Source organism: Balaenoptera acutorostrata, chromosome 4 (assembly GCF_949987535.1).
Source record: "Balaenoptera acutorostrata chromosome 4, mBalAcu1.1, whole genome shotgun sequence".
Lineage (NCBI taxonomy): Eukaryota > Metazoa > Chordata > Mammalia > Artiodactyla > Balaenopteridae > Balaenoptera > Balaenoptera acutorostrata.
This window is the reverse complement of record NC_080067.1, coordinates 149,526,212-149,542,706: the sequence shown is the minus strand read 5'-3', so window position 1 is coordinate 149,542,706 and position 16,495 is coordinate 149,526,212. Positions and strand designations below refer to the sequence as shown.

At 43.2% G+C, this 16,495-nt stretch overlaps 2 protein-coding genes across 7 annotated transcripts in view; one reads left to right on the top strand and one right to left on the bottom strand.

The window, feature by feature from the left end:
- Positions 1-16,495, top strand: part of HSF2BP (heat shock transcription factor 2 binding protein) — a 94,065-nt gene that overhangs the window by 9,696 nt on the left and 67,874 nt on the right. For all 6 annotated transcript variants that reach the window (XM_057545173.1, XM_007172672.2, XM_007172671.2 and 3 more), the window contains 2 exons: positions 5,725-5,828; positions 15,218-15,367. In XM_057545173.1, the coding sequence (XP_057401156.1) occupies positions 5,725-5,828; positions 15,218-15,367 (254 nt within the window). The remainder of the gene's footprint in view (positions 1-5,724; positions 5,829-15,217; positions 15,368-16,495) is intronic.
- Positions 6,780-7,007, bottom strand: LOC114236522 (cytochrome c oxidase subunit 6C-like). The gene has a single exon (XM_028164116.1). It carries the CDS (start codon positions 7,005-7,007, stop codon positions 6,780-6,782), a length of 228 nt encoding a protein of 75 aa, XP_028019917.1.

The window sequence follows — 16,495 nt, the reverse complement described above, 5'->3', positions numbered from 1 at the left end:
GCTCACTTCAGTGCATTTCCCTCTTCTCTAGGTCTTGGCTCTCAAGGCCTGCGTGACTTGGTAACTCTCAAGTACCTTGAAACAACTTTTTTCTGGTTTGTTCAAGTTCTGCTTTCCTACTTATTCTTGGGGGGGGGAAGATTGATCTGCTACATCACCATGCTAGCTGGAAATGGTTCTTCCATGTATGTTGTTATGACTTTTAAATTATTAAAAATGTATTGTGATGTCATACAGAAAGGACAGGCTATGGAGGTGTTCCAAATTAATGAAGACTAAAGATACATGACGATTAAATGCAATACCTGATCCTAGACTAGATGCTGTACCTTGAAGGAAGAAAATGCTGTAAAGGGCAGTTTTAGATCATTTGACAAAATTCTAATGTCCGTGGTAGATTAGGTAAAGGTATGTTAATTTTTCTGAGGTTGACAACTGTGTATACTGGGTAACTAAGACATTATCCCTATTCTTGGAAAATGTTCACTGAAGTATTTAGAAGTAAAGGACCATGATATATGTAACTTACCCTAAACTGGCTGAAAAAATGTACTGTGTGTATGCTTGTGTATGGTCCAAATGATGAGCAAATGTGGTGAAATGTTAAACAGTACGTAAGTGTGGGTAAAGGGTATGTGGGTATTCGTTGTATTATTTTTATTCATGCAACATTTTGTAAGTTTGAAATTATTTCCAAATAAAACAGTGAAAAACATATTGTAAAATGGAAATACTAATTAAATGTTTACAGAACCATAAGCATCCCTGAGGCACTTGGGTTCTTAACAGTGGGGTTTGAAAAGCACTGCACTACGTGATTTCTAAAGCATTTGTGGGGTGTTTTGAGATTAATTTCCCAAGAGTTTGATATTAATGAGAAGAGAGGGGGACCTCTGTTTCAGCTCAGAGAAGAATTATTCTGGCCCATAGAAATATGAACTAGGGACTTCCCTGGTGGTCCAGTGGTTAGGACTCCGCGCTTTCACTGCTGAGGGCGTGGGTTCGATCCCTGGTTGGGGAACTAAGATCCCACAAGCCGCGTGGTGTGGCCACCAAAAAAAGGAAAAAGAAAGAAGAAACGTGAACTAGAGAGAGAATCATTAGAGAGTGGGATAATCGTTAAAGAGTGAGTGCCAAGAAGATATTATTTAATTTGACCAAAGGTTTATTGTGGCCCATATGAGATAATAAATACCAGAGTGTATCCAGTCCAGCTCCTGGCAGGAAACAGAAGGGGTAAACAGAGCATATCATGAAGAGATGACAGACCAAGGTGGGCAGGGTTTGGGGAACCAGCACAAGGGAGGCGAAGGCCCAGAACCTGGAAGAGTGGGGTGCCGTGGCCTCCCAGCGAGCGGCCAGACTGGCAGGAGGGTGGGTGCTGGGCAGGACCATGCCTCAGCTCGGAGGAGGAAACCACTGCTGCTTGAGCCTGGCAGGGGTAATGTAGTGGGGAAGTCGATGTCCCACCCTGCCTCCTGTCCTTGTTTCCTGTGGGGACCCACTGTCCAAATCCAACAGGCAAGGGAGCCGGTCGCTGTGGAGGTTGAGTTCAACCTCTTACCTCTCGGGACAGAGCAGGTGGGAGAGTGGATCTGAAGGGCACGTGGAGACTGTCCAGAATGCTGGGGACTGGGAAAGGAGAAGATGGACTACTGCTGGGGGCTTAGTGGACTGAGGGGCAGAAAGGTAGCCAAGGTGGAGGGGTGGAGACATATGTTACTTGGACAGATCACTACCAACCACCCAGTTGTTAACATTGTATTTTATGCCAGTCAATGAAAAGCGGAAGTCCCTGACTCTTTGGTTTGGGAAATAACTTCAACAGAATTCGTTTGAGTTCAGCAAGGTTGATCTTAGTTTTCTGCGACAGAACTCAGTTGAAAATCAGTCAGGTAGGTATTCACTGTATGCCCGGTATGTGTCAAGCTCTGCTAGGTGACGTGGGGATATAAAAAGGATAAGATCAGATCCTTTTCCTTGATAATTCACGGGCAGGCTGAGGAGCTCCAACGTGGAGGTGTGAAAAGGTAGTGCCAAGTACGTTGACGGTGCCAGCAGAGGACAGATTCCTATTAGTCACACGTTTTCTTCCTCTTATGAAAGAGTGCTCCAGTGGCCTTTACGCTAGAAAAAGAAGCAGATTGTTGGCAGCGCAGGAAAAAAAAAAATTCTATTTCCATATTCTGGTTCCAACTCTCCTCCCCCACTCCCTTTGGTTTGTTTTAAAAATTTGACAGCTAATTAAAGTGTCGTTTGGCTGGAAATGCATTTAAACTCTTTAACTGAGGTTTTTTTGTGTGTTTAAATGAATCCCGCAATATTCTCATCTTTTCACTTTTTCAACTTACATTTTTTGACAGGCCGATTAAGTTAAAATGAGGTCTTTAGGGTGGGCCCTAATCCAATGTGACTGGTATCCTTCTTAAAAGAGGAAATTTGGACACAGAGACAGAAGTACACGGAGGGAAAATAATGTGAAGAGACAGGGAGGAGGCCAGACAAAGGCAGAGGCAGGTTGGGGTTACACTGCTGCAAGCCCAGGGACGTCTGGGGCCACCAGAAGGTGGAAGAGACGGGGAAGGATCCTTCATCCACAGATTTCAGAGGGAGCATGTCCTTGCCAACAGCTTGATTTCACACTGTAGCCTCCAGAAAGATGAGAGAATACATTTCTGTTCTAAGCCACCCAGTTTGTGGTACTTTGTTATGGCAGATCTAGGAAACTAACATACCCTCCAAATCTCAGCTCATAGTAAAGATGGATTCCATCAGTAACTAATTCTAAATTCTTTTCTAAACCTATTAGTGAGAAGAATGTACAAGTTGATGGCTATTAAAAAGCCCTTATTTTGGATTTGAGACTCTTTACTGAGCTATTTTGATTAAAAACAAATATTTTCTTTTTTCTTATTACATGAAATGTCTGATAATTTATTAAATATTACAATTAATAATGTATTATAAACATGCCAGGTGGTAAAGTGTAGGAGAAATCGATCCCTTTTTTTATACTTTAAATTTCTTTAGCTGGGTTTTAGTCACCCCGCTTTTCATTTATGGCTCTGTGTACCCTTCCTGTGAATAAGTTGATAGTCGTTCTCATGTTATTAAAGCTATCAAAAAAGGATTCTAAGTTTCAGAAGATATATAGATGTTGAAATGGCCTGTGATTTAGGTTGTTTCTATATACTGATAGTCTGTCTAGGCCACCCTTTTACTCAGATTTCTCCTTCATTTTGAATGCTAAAGCTTAGCAGGTGAAATACAGTCTAGGCTGGGTGGCATCCTCTTCCTCGTTCTAATACTGAGGCTGGGTAAGGTAATGTCTTGACCATGTATAATGTACTATATATGTATTATTTCTGTCCCTGATTTTTTAAAAAAATTGCGAAAGCAATATATCCTCTTGTAGAAGAATAAGACATATAATCAAAATAGCTGAGTTTTTTTCTTTATCCAAGGATTAGCTCTGGCTGTATAAAGAAGTGAAATTCATTTACGTGACAAGTATTTATAAAGTGCCTGCTCGGTGCCGTGTACTGTTCTAGGCTCGTGAGACGCATCAGAACACGTGAAGATCCCTGCCCTCACGTTTTAGGCGGCAGGCGTGCCGTGTGGGCCAAGTTGAAAATGCAGGAAGGTGGTGGCAGTGCTCCCCTCTCGCCACAAGGCGGTGGCCTTGTTCAGCACAAAGCCACCACCTGCCTCCCGGAGAGCCTGGGGTGGGTGGGTTGACCACCCTGATACTGCCTTTGAATTCTGGGGGGTAGAGTGGGATGGTTTAACCCCGTCCCTTTGTTATGTTAACTTACAGTAAGGTCATAAGCAGCTCTATAGAGTGAGAGATTATGAAATTACCATAGTGAGTCTTTTGGGTGGTCATAATTAATTCCTACATATTTTTACACGTGAGCCATGTAATTTCCTGTCTTCTTTACCATGTTTGAGTAATATACAGTTTAGTAATAGAAGAGAAGAATTAAAAATTAACTGCAAAGAAAAAGTTTTACGCCACCAATGATTTTATCTCAGTTTTTGTTCATTTTTCTTTTTGTCTGTGACCATTTGCAGTTCACATGTCATTCATAATTATATATGTTTTCCTTTAACGTCGTTACAAAAGGCAGATGTGTATTTTTCAAAGTATAGCACTTGATTGATATAGTTGGTTTCTTGGGTGGCCAGAATTAGTGGGACAAAATAAAGAATTCCAGTGAAAGTCATGTTGTGGCATAATATATCCCACCCCAGTTTCTAAGAAACCCGTTTTAAGAGGAGCTTTGCCAGCTGTTTCACAATCGTTAACTGAATATTTAGCTTTAGGTTTTAATCTCCCTTCTAGGGCAAAGGGTCTCTAGAAAATGTAGGACTCCCTTTATTGTTCCAGAGCTTTTGGAATGCCTGCATTGTTCTTGGCACTGATACCCGCCCCTCACCGCCAGTGTCTAGTCTGGGCTTTCCTTGCCGTCCCAGACCCCCAGGTCATAAAGCCACACCCTTTCTCTTCTGTCCGTTGGAGGAGGTGTCTGGGAGCTGCTTCTCTGGGGTGGAGTGATGCTCCGTTTTCCAGCATCTGCCCGATGAGGCGCCCTCAGGGCAGGCTGCCTTGTACTGCCCTCCACTTTTCGCTGTTTTACATCCCTGGGGCCGGGCTCCGTTGTTTGCTCTTGCTGGCTGTGTGCTGATCTCATTTTGTTGGTGGTGAGAGATGTGGCTGTTGCCCTGAAGCAGTCACTCTCAAAGTCTGTTCCCAGGCCAGCGGTATCAGCCTCACTGGGAACTTGTTAGAAATGCAGATTCTCAGGCCTACTTCAGAGTCCGAAACTGAGGATGGGGCCCGGCAGGCTGTGCTTGGACAAGCCTTCCAGGGGATTCTGATGCACAGGAAAGTTTGAGAGTCACTGCCCCCAAGCAGTGCTACTTTAATTAAGAAGTTACACCAGTAGCTCTGGGCACAAGCCCCCTCTCAAATCTTGGTATATGTTAGCATTAAAACTGATGATATCTTAGTCCTTGAAGTCAAGGCACTTAAAACTTTAAAGTACCTGTTTCTTTGCTTTTTGAATGTCAGTATTTCTGTAGCATAATATTTTTTATTTAGAGTTGACAGTACGGTTGATTTCAGATTTATTAACATGGATGTCTTCTGGGACTTTTGTTGGCCCTTTGAACCATCACCTGAACGAATGTGGTGGAGCGGGAGCGTTCCCGACCTCCCATCTTTCACTGTGGCCGCCTCTTGTCTCCATTGCCGCTGCTTTCACTTCTCCGTTGACTGCGGCGGCAGCTGTTCCCGTGCAGTCAGTCTGCCCGTGGTGAGACGAGCTTTGTGAATCAGCCCGGCTGGCACCGGCTCCTCACTGAGCTGCCTTCTGCTTTTTATGGAGCAGATAGCAGTCTGCGCCATGAGACAGTCGGCTGCTCAGCGCTGCCTTCAATCCTTTAAATAACACGCTTCCTTAAAACCTTGAGTGCAAGTCTGGCAGTAAAATGAAGTCTTAAAAACAGAAAACAGAAAACAAAAAGGTGCTTTCTGCCATGGGCAAAAAACTGACAAAAACTTAAAAAGCAGGACTTTTAGAATATTGGTTATTCAAGGACTGGTGTTATGTGAATAATCCTATCTAAGAAATCAGGTTTTCCTAAGAGAAGATTAAGCAAAATGGATGCTTAGGAGAGATTAGTGATTTGAAATACTGAGTATTCTTATGTCTCTTCTAGACCTGGAAAGGAAAGAGCAAGAGTTAGAGCAACTGAGAATGGATTGTGAGCACTTCAAAGCCCGCCTGGAGTCTGTGCAAGAGGACAGCGTGAGCGAGAAGAAGGTACGATGCTCACAGGGTCCGTGTAAAGTGCCAGCTCTGTGGCCGTGACCACAAAGTGGTGCAGGCCGCAGTCCAGCCCTTAAGCCTCAAGACGTTGCATTTTTACATGTATTTATCCCGAATGGGTTGGAAAATAGTTGATCGTTTGGATTTACAACCATTTAATGTGGGGGATTATTTACTTGGTGCCTTTTAATAGTCACTTACTGTTAATTCAGTGTCTAAAAGCCCGACCCAAGTTATTAAAACTCATAATAATCTTGAAAAAATCATGCATACAATGATTCATAATCAGAGATAGATATATTAAATAGAAATGTTTGTAATCAACTTCGCACATCATTTACTGATATTTTAGAAATAACCAATTATATTTCATTTTAATATTTGGGGAGACTAATAATATTTCTTAAAAATTATACATTTTTTTGCATGGAATAAACTATTTCCTCTTCTATAAAACTAGAACTCTTCTGCCACTTCTGCTGAAATTTGGAGCTTGAATGAATTTTTATTTTTGAATAGTGAAGTAGTAATAGTACTAGTGACAGAAGCTAGGATGTGTTGTTAACTGTGTGCTGGCAGGTGGTCAGCAGCTGTCCATGCATCTCACTTGTCTCTCCCAGCACAGCTGGATCAGCATGTGTGTTAGCCTGCAGGAGTGTGAGGAGGCTGGGCCCAGGTCCCACTGCCGCGCGCTACGCTTTGTGTCGTGCTACCTCCTCACGTGGAGGAGTTCTGAAGGTTTGTGGCTACAGTGGAGGTTTTCCAAAACTGGTGGATTTTGTATAGCCTTTATTTTCCCCCCACGTATTTGTTAATTGTTTATTTATCAAGAAAAACTATTCCTTAGCCCAGATATTCATAGTTCTTAGTTTCATAGTTTAGGAACACAGGTAAGAGACAAACTGCCATGGAAATCAACCCAAAGACATTCTTTACATTCCAAAATCATTTTGCACTCTGAAAGACAGTAGCTTTCCTCATCGCCTCAAAATCTTTTATGGAATCATAAATTCTGTAGAAATCTGCATATGCCTTCTTTCTTGGTTCAGCCACAGCAAACTTACAGAAAGCTGCAGCTCCCAGAGATAAAATGAATGCTCCAGCAATATGAAATAGCAGACACTTGGCCAGAAGGCCATGCATCTGAGGTTTCATCAAAGAACTGGAAGCCATGGTAGTTTTTCTCCTTGAAAAAGAGGGCTCAACAACGTCTTTCCAGACTGATGGAGAAATGGACTGTGTAGACTTTAATACCGAGCGAGTAGAGAAGACCAGGGAAAGGGTTTTAGTCTCGAAACTGAGTTAGGTTGAGTGTCACACATTGAAAGCTGAAATTCTAGCTCAGTCATATTCTATTCAGATCATGATATATTAAGATGGACGCATGGTTAATTTGTCTGGACCTAAAAGTTTCATTGTCTGAAGGAAGTTGACCAGCAGGCAAGAAGGAATTTGATAAATGTGAACAATGCAATCCATTGGTTCTGTACTCCTTAAAATGCCAAGACATCCTTGTTAAGGTTGAAGCCTAAATTGGGCAGAATCTTAGATATCCTATTTTTTTAAATTGATAAGCATAGGAAAAAATGCATGTTTGGCTGGCATTTTAGATGTAATGCTTAAAAATAAGCCATTCAGGGAAAATGCCAGAATAGAGGAAGAAATGGCTGTGGTAAAGTAGTGTCAGATCATCAGCATGTTATTGCCCAGACACTTTGACCTTAGTTAAAATGTGGGAGGGCTTCCCTGGTGGCGCAGTGGTTGAGAATCTGCCTGCTAATGCAGGGGACACGGGTTCGAGCCCTGGTCTGGGAAGATCCCACATGCCACGGAGCAACTGGGCCCGTGAGCCACAGCTACTGAGCCTGCGCATCTGGAGCCTGTGCCCCGCAACGGGAGGGGCCGCGATAGTGAAAGGCCCGCGCACCGCGATGAAGAGCGGTCCCCGCACCGTGATGAAGAGTGGCCCCCACTTGCCGTAACCAGAGAAAGCCCTCGCACGAACCGAAGACCCAACACAGCCAAAAATAAATAAATAAATAAATAAAGTAGCTATAAAATTAAAAAAAAAAAAAAAAAAAATTTAAAAAAAAAAAAAAAAAATGTGGGAATATTTTAGGTTAAACCATTACCTATTTCCAGTTAAGTCTCCTGCTTAATAGTCCCGCCAATTTAATACGGGTTGGAGCCCCTGCAAGTTTGCTGTGACAAGGCCCTGTCTCTTCCTGCTGTAGGGAACTGGCAGTTCCCTTTTCTGTGGCCTTTTCTGCCCAGGTCTGTACAGATCGTGAGGCTGGACTCTGGAAGCTTATTTTAGAGTTGAGGAACTAGGAAAGAATCCAGGGCTAGATACTAAATTACAGTATTGCTAGTAAGGACTTCAGCTGGGGTAAAAGTCATTAAGGAGAAGGCAGACATCACTGAATCCAGCATGTAAGGAAAGGTCAGAAAACAAAGTGTGGACTCAAAATTACAAAGGAGATGCTGGGTGAGAAGCAGCGCCTAACCCTCTAGAGGTTCGTCACTGGGACAAGAAAAGCTTGGTTCGTGCCCTCCGCTGAGGTGTTTCCTCAGTGACAGTCGAATGGGGTCAGTTTGGGCCTAGCTGGGCCTTGTTGTGATCTAAGGGGTGGGCCGGGAGAGCCCTGGCAATAGCAGCCTTTGAACTCAAGAGAAGAACGCGCCAGTGAAGCTGTTGGAGGATGTCTGAATTTCTCTTTGAAGGACGGTGCTGCTACTGTAGGGTTAGCTGAGGCCTTCCCCATCGTCTCTGCTGGCACAGCACTTAGTGCCTGGCCGGCTTTCCCGTGCGCGTGGACTTGTTTCAGACAACGGGCAGAGTCGCAGCCTTCTCTCTAAGGAGCCGTGTTTCCCCCGCTTACCTGTGGCTTCATCCTCTCTGTGTGTTTTCTTAGGGCAGCATCTTTCATAGTCAGTAAACCAACTTAAATATGGACTGCTGTTTTTTCATTATCTATATTTTTAATTTGTTAGGAAAGAGTTGCTGCATTTGTGATGATAAATGGGAAGTTGTTGCAAACATTGTATATTATTTCAGGAAAGTTTTTAAAGAAAAATTAACTGATAGTATAGTTCAGTTATTATAATCAGAAATGAACTACAGGGCTTCCCTGGTGGCGTGGTAGTTGAGAATCTGCCTGCCAATGCCGGGGACACGGGTTCGAGCCCTGGTCTGGGAGGATCCCACATGCCGCGGAGCGACTGGGCCCGTGAGCCACAATTACTGAGCCTGCGCGTCTGGAGCCTGTGCTCCGCAACAAGAGAGGCCGCGATAGTGAGAGGCCCGCGCACCGCGATGAAGAGTGGTCCCCACTTGCCACAACTAGAGAAAGCCCTCGCACAGAAATGAAGACCTAACACAGCCATAAAATAAATAAATTAATTAATTTTTTAAAAAAAAGAAAGAAATGAACTACACAAAGATTTTAAAGGAATCTTTAAAATTTTGTGCTTGCTACCCTGTTATGTATGAGTATTCGCTTTAGGTAGATATATCAGAGTTTGATTATTGTTTCTTTTTATTTTATTTTATTTTTTTTAAAGGATTTTCTTATTTATTTATTTATTTATTTTTGGCTGTGTTGGGTCTTCGGTTCGTGCGAGGGCTTTCTCCAGTTGCGGCAAGCGGGGGCCACTCTTCATCGCGGTGCGGGGACCGCTCTTCATCGCGGTGCGCGGGCCTTTCTCTATCGCGGCCCCTCCCGTCGCGGGGCACAGGCTCCAGACGCGCAGGCTCAGCAATTGTGGCTCACGGGCCCAGCTGCTCCGTGGCATGTGGGATCTTCCCAGACCAGGGCTCGAACCCGTGTCCCCTGCATTAGCAGGCAGATTCTCAACCACTGCGCCACCAGGGAAGCCCTGTTTCTTTTTAAAATACAGCTTTATTGAGGTGTATTTTGTATACCATAAAATTCATCTGTTGTAAAAGTCTAGTTTGATAATTTTTACTAGATTTATGCAATTGTACAACTGTCACCCAAACCAGTTTGTGTTTTAGTTAAGACATTTTTTGAAATAATTATAGATTCACAGAAAGTTGCAGAAAGTCCAGGGAAGCCCAATACCCTTTACCCAGTTTCCTCCAGTGGTAAATAGCTTTCACAGCTACAGTGTAGGGAAACCAGGAGACTGCCATCGGTGCCATCCACAGTGCTTGTGCAGGTTTCACCAGCTTTACCTAGACTTGTTTGAAGTTCACCAGTTTTGCCCGCACTTACTTATGTGTGTGAGCATAGCTCTGTGCAGTTTTATCATGTGTAGGTTCGTGAACTCACCTCCGCACTCAACATACAGCACCGTTGCATCACCACAGAGACCCCGTCGCGCTACCCCGGTGCACCCATCCATGCCCAGCCGCTTCCCCACGCTTGCCTCCTGGCAGCCACTGATGTACATAGTTGCCACACGGTATCTGTCTAATTCTCTTATTTCAAAAATGCCGTAGAAATGGGATAGTTCCGCCTATAACCTTTTGATATTGACTTTTTTCACTCAGCTCCTTCCAAGCTGTTGCATGCATTAACAGTTTGCTGCTTTTGATTGCTGCATAGCATCCCAGGGTATGGAAATACCGCAGTTTAAATATTTTCCCATTAAGGACATTTGGGTTGTTTCCTTTTTTTTTTTTTTTTGCTATTGTGAACATGTGTGTATAGGTTTTGGTGTGAATATATGTTTTCATTACTCTGGGATAAATGCCCTAGAGTGCGATTGCCGGGTTCCATGTCAAGTGCATGTTTAGTTTTGTAAGAAATTACCAAATTGTTTTCCAGAGTGGCTGTACCCTTTTACATTCTCACCAGCAAAGCATGAGTGATTCACTTCCTCCACACCCTAATTAGCATATGGTGTTCTCACTATTTTTTATTTTAGCTGTTCTGATGGATGTGTTGTAGTGATTCGCATTTCCCTGTTGGCTAATGATGTTGAACATCTTTTCATGTACTTATTTGTTGTCTATATATTCTCTCCTGTGCAGTATCTGTTTGTGTCTTTTGCCCATTTTCTAGTTGGATTTTTTTTAACTGTTAAATTTAAAGTGTTCTTAATATATTCTAGATAAAAGTCCTTTATTGGACATATGGTTTGCAGATATTTTCTCCCAGTGTGTAGCTCATCTTTTCTTCTGCCTCACGGGATCTTTCACAGAGCAGAAGTTTTAAATTTGGATGAAGTTCAACTTGTTGATTTTTGTTTTCATGGATTGTACTTTTTGTGTTATGTCTAAGAACTTTTCACATAACCCTAGGTCCCAAAGATTTTCTCCTGTTTTTTTTCTAACAGTTTTATATTTTTATGTATTTTGTTTATGATTCGTTTTGAGTTAATTTTTGTATAAGATGTGAGCTTAACATTGAGGCACATTTTTTTCTTTTTCTTTTCTTTTACTTTTTTCGCCTATGATTGTCCATGTTATTTTTGGTCTTTTAGATTTTAGCCATTTTAGTGGATGTAATGGTATCTCATTGTGGTTTTAATTTGCATTTTCCTCATGACTAATTTTCTTGAACATTTTTTCGTGTGTTTATTATCCATTCATATATTTTCTTTGGTTAAATGTTTATTTAAATCTTTTGCCTTTTTTTTAAAATTTTCTTTGTCTGAGTTGGGTCTTCGTTGCTGCGTGCAGGCTTTCTCTAGTTGCAGCGAGTGGGGGCTACTCATTGTGGTGGCTTGTTGCAAAGCACGGGCTCTAGGCGTGTGGGCTTCAGTAGTTGTGGCATGAGGGCTCAGGAGTTGTGGCTTGCAGGCTGTAGACCACAGGCTCAGTAGTTGTGGTACATGGGCTTAGTTGCTCCGCGGCATGTGGGATCTTCCTGGGCCAGGGCTTAAACCTGTGTTCCCTGCATTGGCAGGCAGATTCTTAACCACTGCACCACCAGGGAAGTCCCGCCTATTTTAATTTAATTTAATTTGTCTTATTTTTGTGTTGTAAGAGTTCTTTATATATTCTTCATACAAGTCTTTTTTTTAGATATAGAAATATTTTCTTTTAGTCCATGGCTTGTCTTTCTACCTTCTTACTCGTGTCTTTTGAAGAGTAAAAGTTTTAAATTTTGATGAAGTTCAATTTATAATTTTTTTTTTTTTTTGGCTGTACTGTGCTGCTTGCGGGATCTTAGTTCCTGGAGCCTGGCAGTGAAAGCACTGAGTCCTAACCACAGGACCACCAGGGAATTCCCATCAATGTATAATTTTTTTAATGGTATGATTTTGTTGTGATATCTAATAAACATTTGCCTAATGCAAGGTCACAGAGGTTTTCTTCTAGAAATTTTACATTTAGGTCTGTGATTCATTTTGAGGTTTTTTTTTTCACGTATGAATATCCAGTTGTTTCAGCATCATTTGTTGAAAATACTACTTTTTCCATTGAATTGCCTTGGCAGCTTTTAAAAAATCAATTGCCATATGTGTCAGTGTTTCATTGATCTATATGTTTATCCTTATGCCATTACCACAGTGGTTTGATTTCTGTAGATTTATTTTGTTTTTTTTTTTTTTTTAAATCAGGTGGTGTTAGTCCTCTAACATTGCTTTTCTTTTTCAAACTTTTTTTTTTGCATTTCCATATGAATTTTAGAATCAGATGATCACTTTGTGCAAATAAGCCTGCTGAAATTTTGATAGGGATTGTGTTGAATCCGTAGATCAGTTTGGGGAAAATTACCCTCTCAACAATATTGAATCTTCCAACCCTTGAACATGGTATATCTTTCCATTTATTTGGATCTTTACTTTTTCTCAATAATGCTTTGTAGTTTTTGCTGTACAGGGCTTGAACTAATTTTCTTACATTTGTTCCTAAGTATTTTCTCATTTTTGGTGTTATTGTGAATGGAATTATTTTCTTTGAGTTCCTCTTGATATCATTGTACTGTTTGTGCAGCCCTGTGTCAGGGCATATCTGCCTGTAACCACCAAATGTGACCATAGAAGACAGTTCTGACGGTCACTCCCAACAGTTCTTGTTGATCTTAGAGAAGAGCCACCGTAACCAGACTAATCAGAATGCAGCCTGCTTCAACTGTGAGAAAAGCCAGAATTCTGAAGGAAATGCTGTGATACAGTTTTTGCATATGTCACCTCGGCTTCAGTGACTGAAGCGCAAATCTAGGAATCTAGGCAACTGTTGTGATGAAGCCAGATATTAAAAACCCAGAGTTAATAAATCATGTAAAGCAGTTTTAGCATGTGTCATAGGCTCAGTGACCATTTTTCTCCTAAAGTAATTGTGATTATATGTATGAAGGTGTATGAAGCTCTGATTACCAAATGCATTGTCCCCAGGTAGATATGAATGCCACCCTAGGCCAAGTTACAAAGTCAACAAGTTCGATTTGTGGTCCGCTGCTCCCTTTTCACCACTAGGGGAAAAGCCCCCTCTATTTTAATTGTCCTGCACTCACCTCTGTAGAAGAAAAAGCTAAAACATCTCATATGCTTTAACTTTGTGGGCTATTGAGCTAATTATACTTCGGTATAAATGAAGTTAGGTTTTTGTATTTTTTTTTTTTAAGGCCATAGGCACGGTTACAGGAGAGGGATAGCTCTTTCTTTTTTAAAAAAATTAATTAGTTTATTTATTTTTGACTGCATTGGGTCTTCGTCGCTGCGTGCAGGCTTTCTCTAGTTGCGGCGAGCGGGGGCTACTCTTCTTTGCGGTGCGCGGGCTTGTTGCGGTGGCTTCTCTTGTGGAGCACGGGCTCTAGGTACGAGGGCTCAGTGGTTGTGGCTGGCGGGCTCTAGAGCACAGGCTCAGTAGTTGTGGTGCACGGGCTTAGCTGCTCTGCGGCATGTGGGATCTTCCCGGACCAGGGCTTGAACGCGGGTCCCCTGCATTGGCAGGCAGATTCTTAACCACTGCGCCACCAGGGAGGTACCAGGTTTTTGTATTTTTGAGTTTACCTATTATTAAGTAAGGAAATGCTCTCATCTTTAAAGGTAACAAGGAATAGTGAAACTGGTGTTGACAGTTGGGGCGGGCAGGAAGCCCCACATCACCCAAGACCCACCTGAAGGTGAACCTTTAGGAGTGCTTGTGTGGTCAGAGGTGACATCAGGGGGACAGTTCACTTGTTAAGAGCCCTGGCTTCAGAAGCCCAGTGCTGGGGGGAGGCTGAGAAATCTTGCCTGGCCTCCGTCTTCTTGTTACGCTGGTGCTTAGCTTGCTGGTTCAGGGCACGCTAGGGAGGCCCTTCCTTCTCCCTCCTCTCCTGCCTCTGCTCCCGTCTTCCCTGCCTGGTCTTGGCTGTGTCACATGGCGCTTTTATAGTGGAGTGAGCCACTTGGCGGCGGCCGGTGCCTTTATTAGGAATACTGCTGTATGTGGGGACTGCTGTGCTAGTGTGTCACTTTCTTTGGGTGTCCTAGGTGGTGCTGCCCTGGGTATAGCCACCCGGGACCCGAGATTCCTCACTGTCCATCTTACTTAAAGAAGATGAATTCAAGTCTTTGGCGGTATTTATAAACGCTAATGCGGTAGTATGTTCTTTTCTGTGGCTGTTATTTTTGCCTCTGAAGTTTTTTAAAAAATTATGCATTATGCCTCTCTAAGGGCTAGTTTACATTTGCCAACTGTTTACTATGTTCTGTGTGCATGTCTTTTTTTTTTTTTTTTTTTAAATGGAAAGACTTTTTTTTTTTTTTTTTTTTTAATAATTATTTATTTATTTATTTATTTATTTTTGGTTGTGTTGGGTTTTCGTTTCTGTGCGAGGGCTTTCTCTAGTTGTGGCAAGCGGGGGCCACTCTTCATCGCGGTGCGCGGGCCTCTCACTGTCGCGGCCTCTCTTGTTGCGGAGCACAGGCTCCAGACGCGCAGGCTCAGTAGTTGTGGCTCACGGGGCCAGTTGCTCCGCGGCATGTGGGATCTTCCCAGACCAGGGCTCGAACCCGTGTCCCCTGCATTGGCAGGCAGATTCTCAACCACTGCGCCACCAGGGAAGCCCTTTTTTTTTTTTTTTTAAAGATTTATTTATTGATTGATTGATTGCTATGTTGGGTCTTCGCTTCTGCGCTAGGGCTTCCTGTAGTTGCGGCAAGCGGGGGCCACTCTTCATCGCGGTGCGCGGGCCTCTCACTATCGTGGCCTCTCTTGTTGCGGAGCACAGGCTCCAGACGCGCAGGCTCAGTAGTTGTGGCTCACGGGCCCAGCCGCTCCGCGGCATGTGGGATCCTCCCAGACCAGGGCGCGAACCCGTGTCCCCTGCATTAGCAGGCAGACCCTCGACCGCTGCGCCACCAGGGAAGCCCCGACATGTCTTTTTTTTTAAAAATATCTTTGAAAGAGGAAACACAATAGAGGTATTTTGAGGTTGAATGCTGTCCATTTTTCTGATCTTATTTTGTTTTGATTTCAGGAGAAACTGGCTCTTCGACAGCAGCTGAATGAAGCAAAGCAGCAACTCCTGCAGCAGGCACAGTACTGTACAGAAATGGGCGCAGCAGCCTGTACCATTTTGTGGGGTGTCTCCAGCAGTGAGGAAGTGGTCAAAGCCATTCTGGGAGGAGTAAGCACGCCCGCAGGCTGTCTGGACATTGTTGATTAGTGCTTGTGTAACTTAGAGGACACAGTGCATCTATTAAGGCACCTACAGACTAAATCCATTTCTTTTGTTCATCAGATAGTTTTGGAATACCATCTGTGTAGGGCCCACTGTAACTGGTCTCCGGGGGATATGTAAAATGAATGAAATAAGATCCCTTCTCTCCCAGAATCTGTATGGTGTTTGTGGAGATAGTTCCACTTCAGTATTATTACTTGACATTATATGCATTTAACAAAGTTTAAAGTGCTTTTACGTATGTTATTCCAGGGGTAATATAATATTCAATTGCCTGAATGTTATATGTTATATGTTAATAGCATGTGCGTGCACACAGACATCAAGGAACGTCACAGAGGAAGAGAGATTTTAAATGAACCTGATTAACTTGCAGAGGCAGCAGTGGCAGGAAGTGAAGAGGGTCCCTCAGGAGGGGAGAAGTAGAGCAGTCAGAGACCTGGAGTGAGACATAGGGACAGTGTGTGGGTCATCTGACACAGGGTGGAGGGTCAGTGTGGTTGATGATTTGTCCAGTGGGTGCTAGGACGGGATTCCTTAAGGCTTCTTGAGTGAAAAAGTGATAGGACAGGAGGGGAATTTGGGCAGCTCAACCTGACAGTGAGGATGGAGGGAGGGTGGGGTTGTGGGTGTGGAGACTGGCCAGGAAGACTACGTGGAAGGCCGCCCCCCAATAGAATAGGGGGTGGGAGAGCTGTGTGGGTGAGGCAGGACTCGTGACAGGGTGGTCTCCATGGCGGAGAGGACAGAAGGAGCCTGGGAGGACTGTTATCTGACTCTGGGAGAATCGAGTGGTCCTGAAAGGCAAACCATCCGTCAAGGGCGGATGGTTGGCGGGAGGCCAGTAGTATGTTACTCATCATTTGCAGAAATAAAAACAGTGGAGGGACTAAATGTATTTTAAAGTTTCTTGAGCTTTCTTAAGGTATAACTTACGTGTCATAAAATTCATTTTTTTGTAAGTGTACAACTTAGTGTTTTCTAGCTAATTTTTGGAGGTGTGTAATCATCCCTATAATCCAGTCTTAGGATATTTATATCACCCCATGCAGTTCCCTCGTGACATGTAAATGC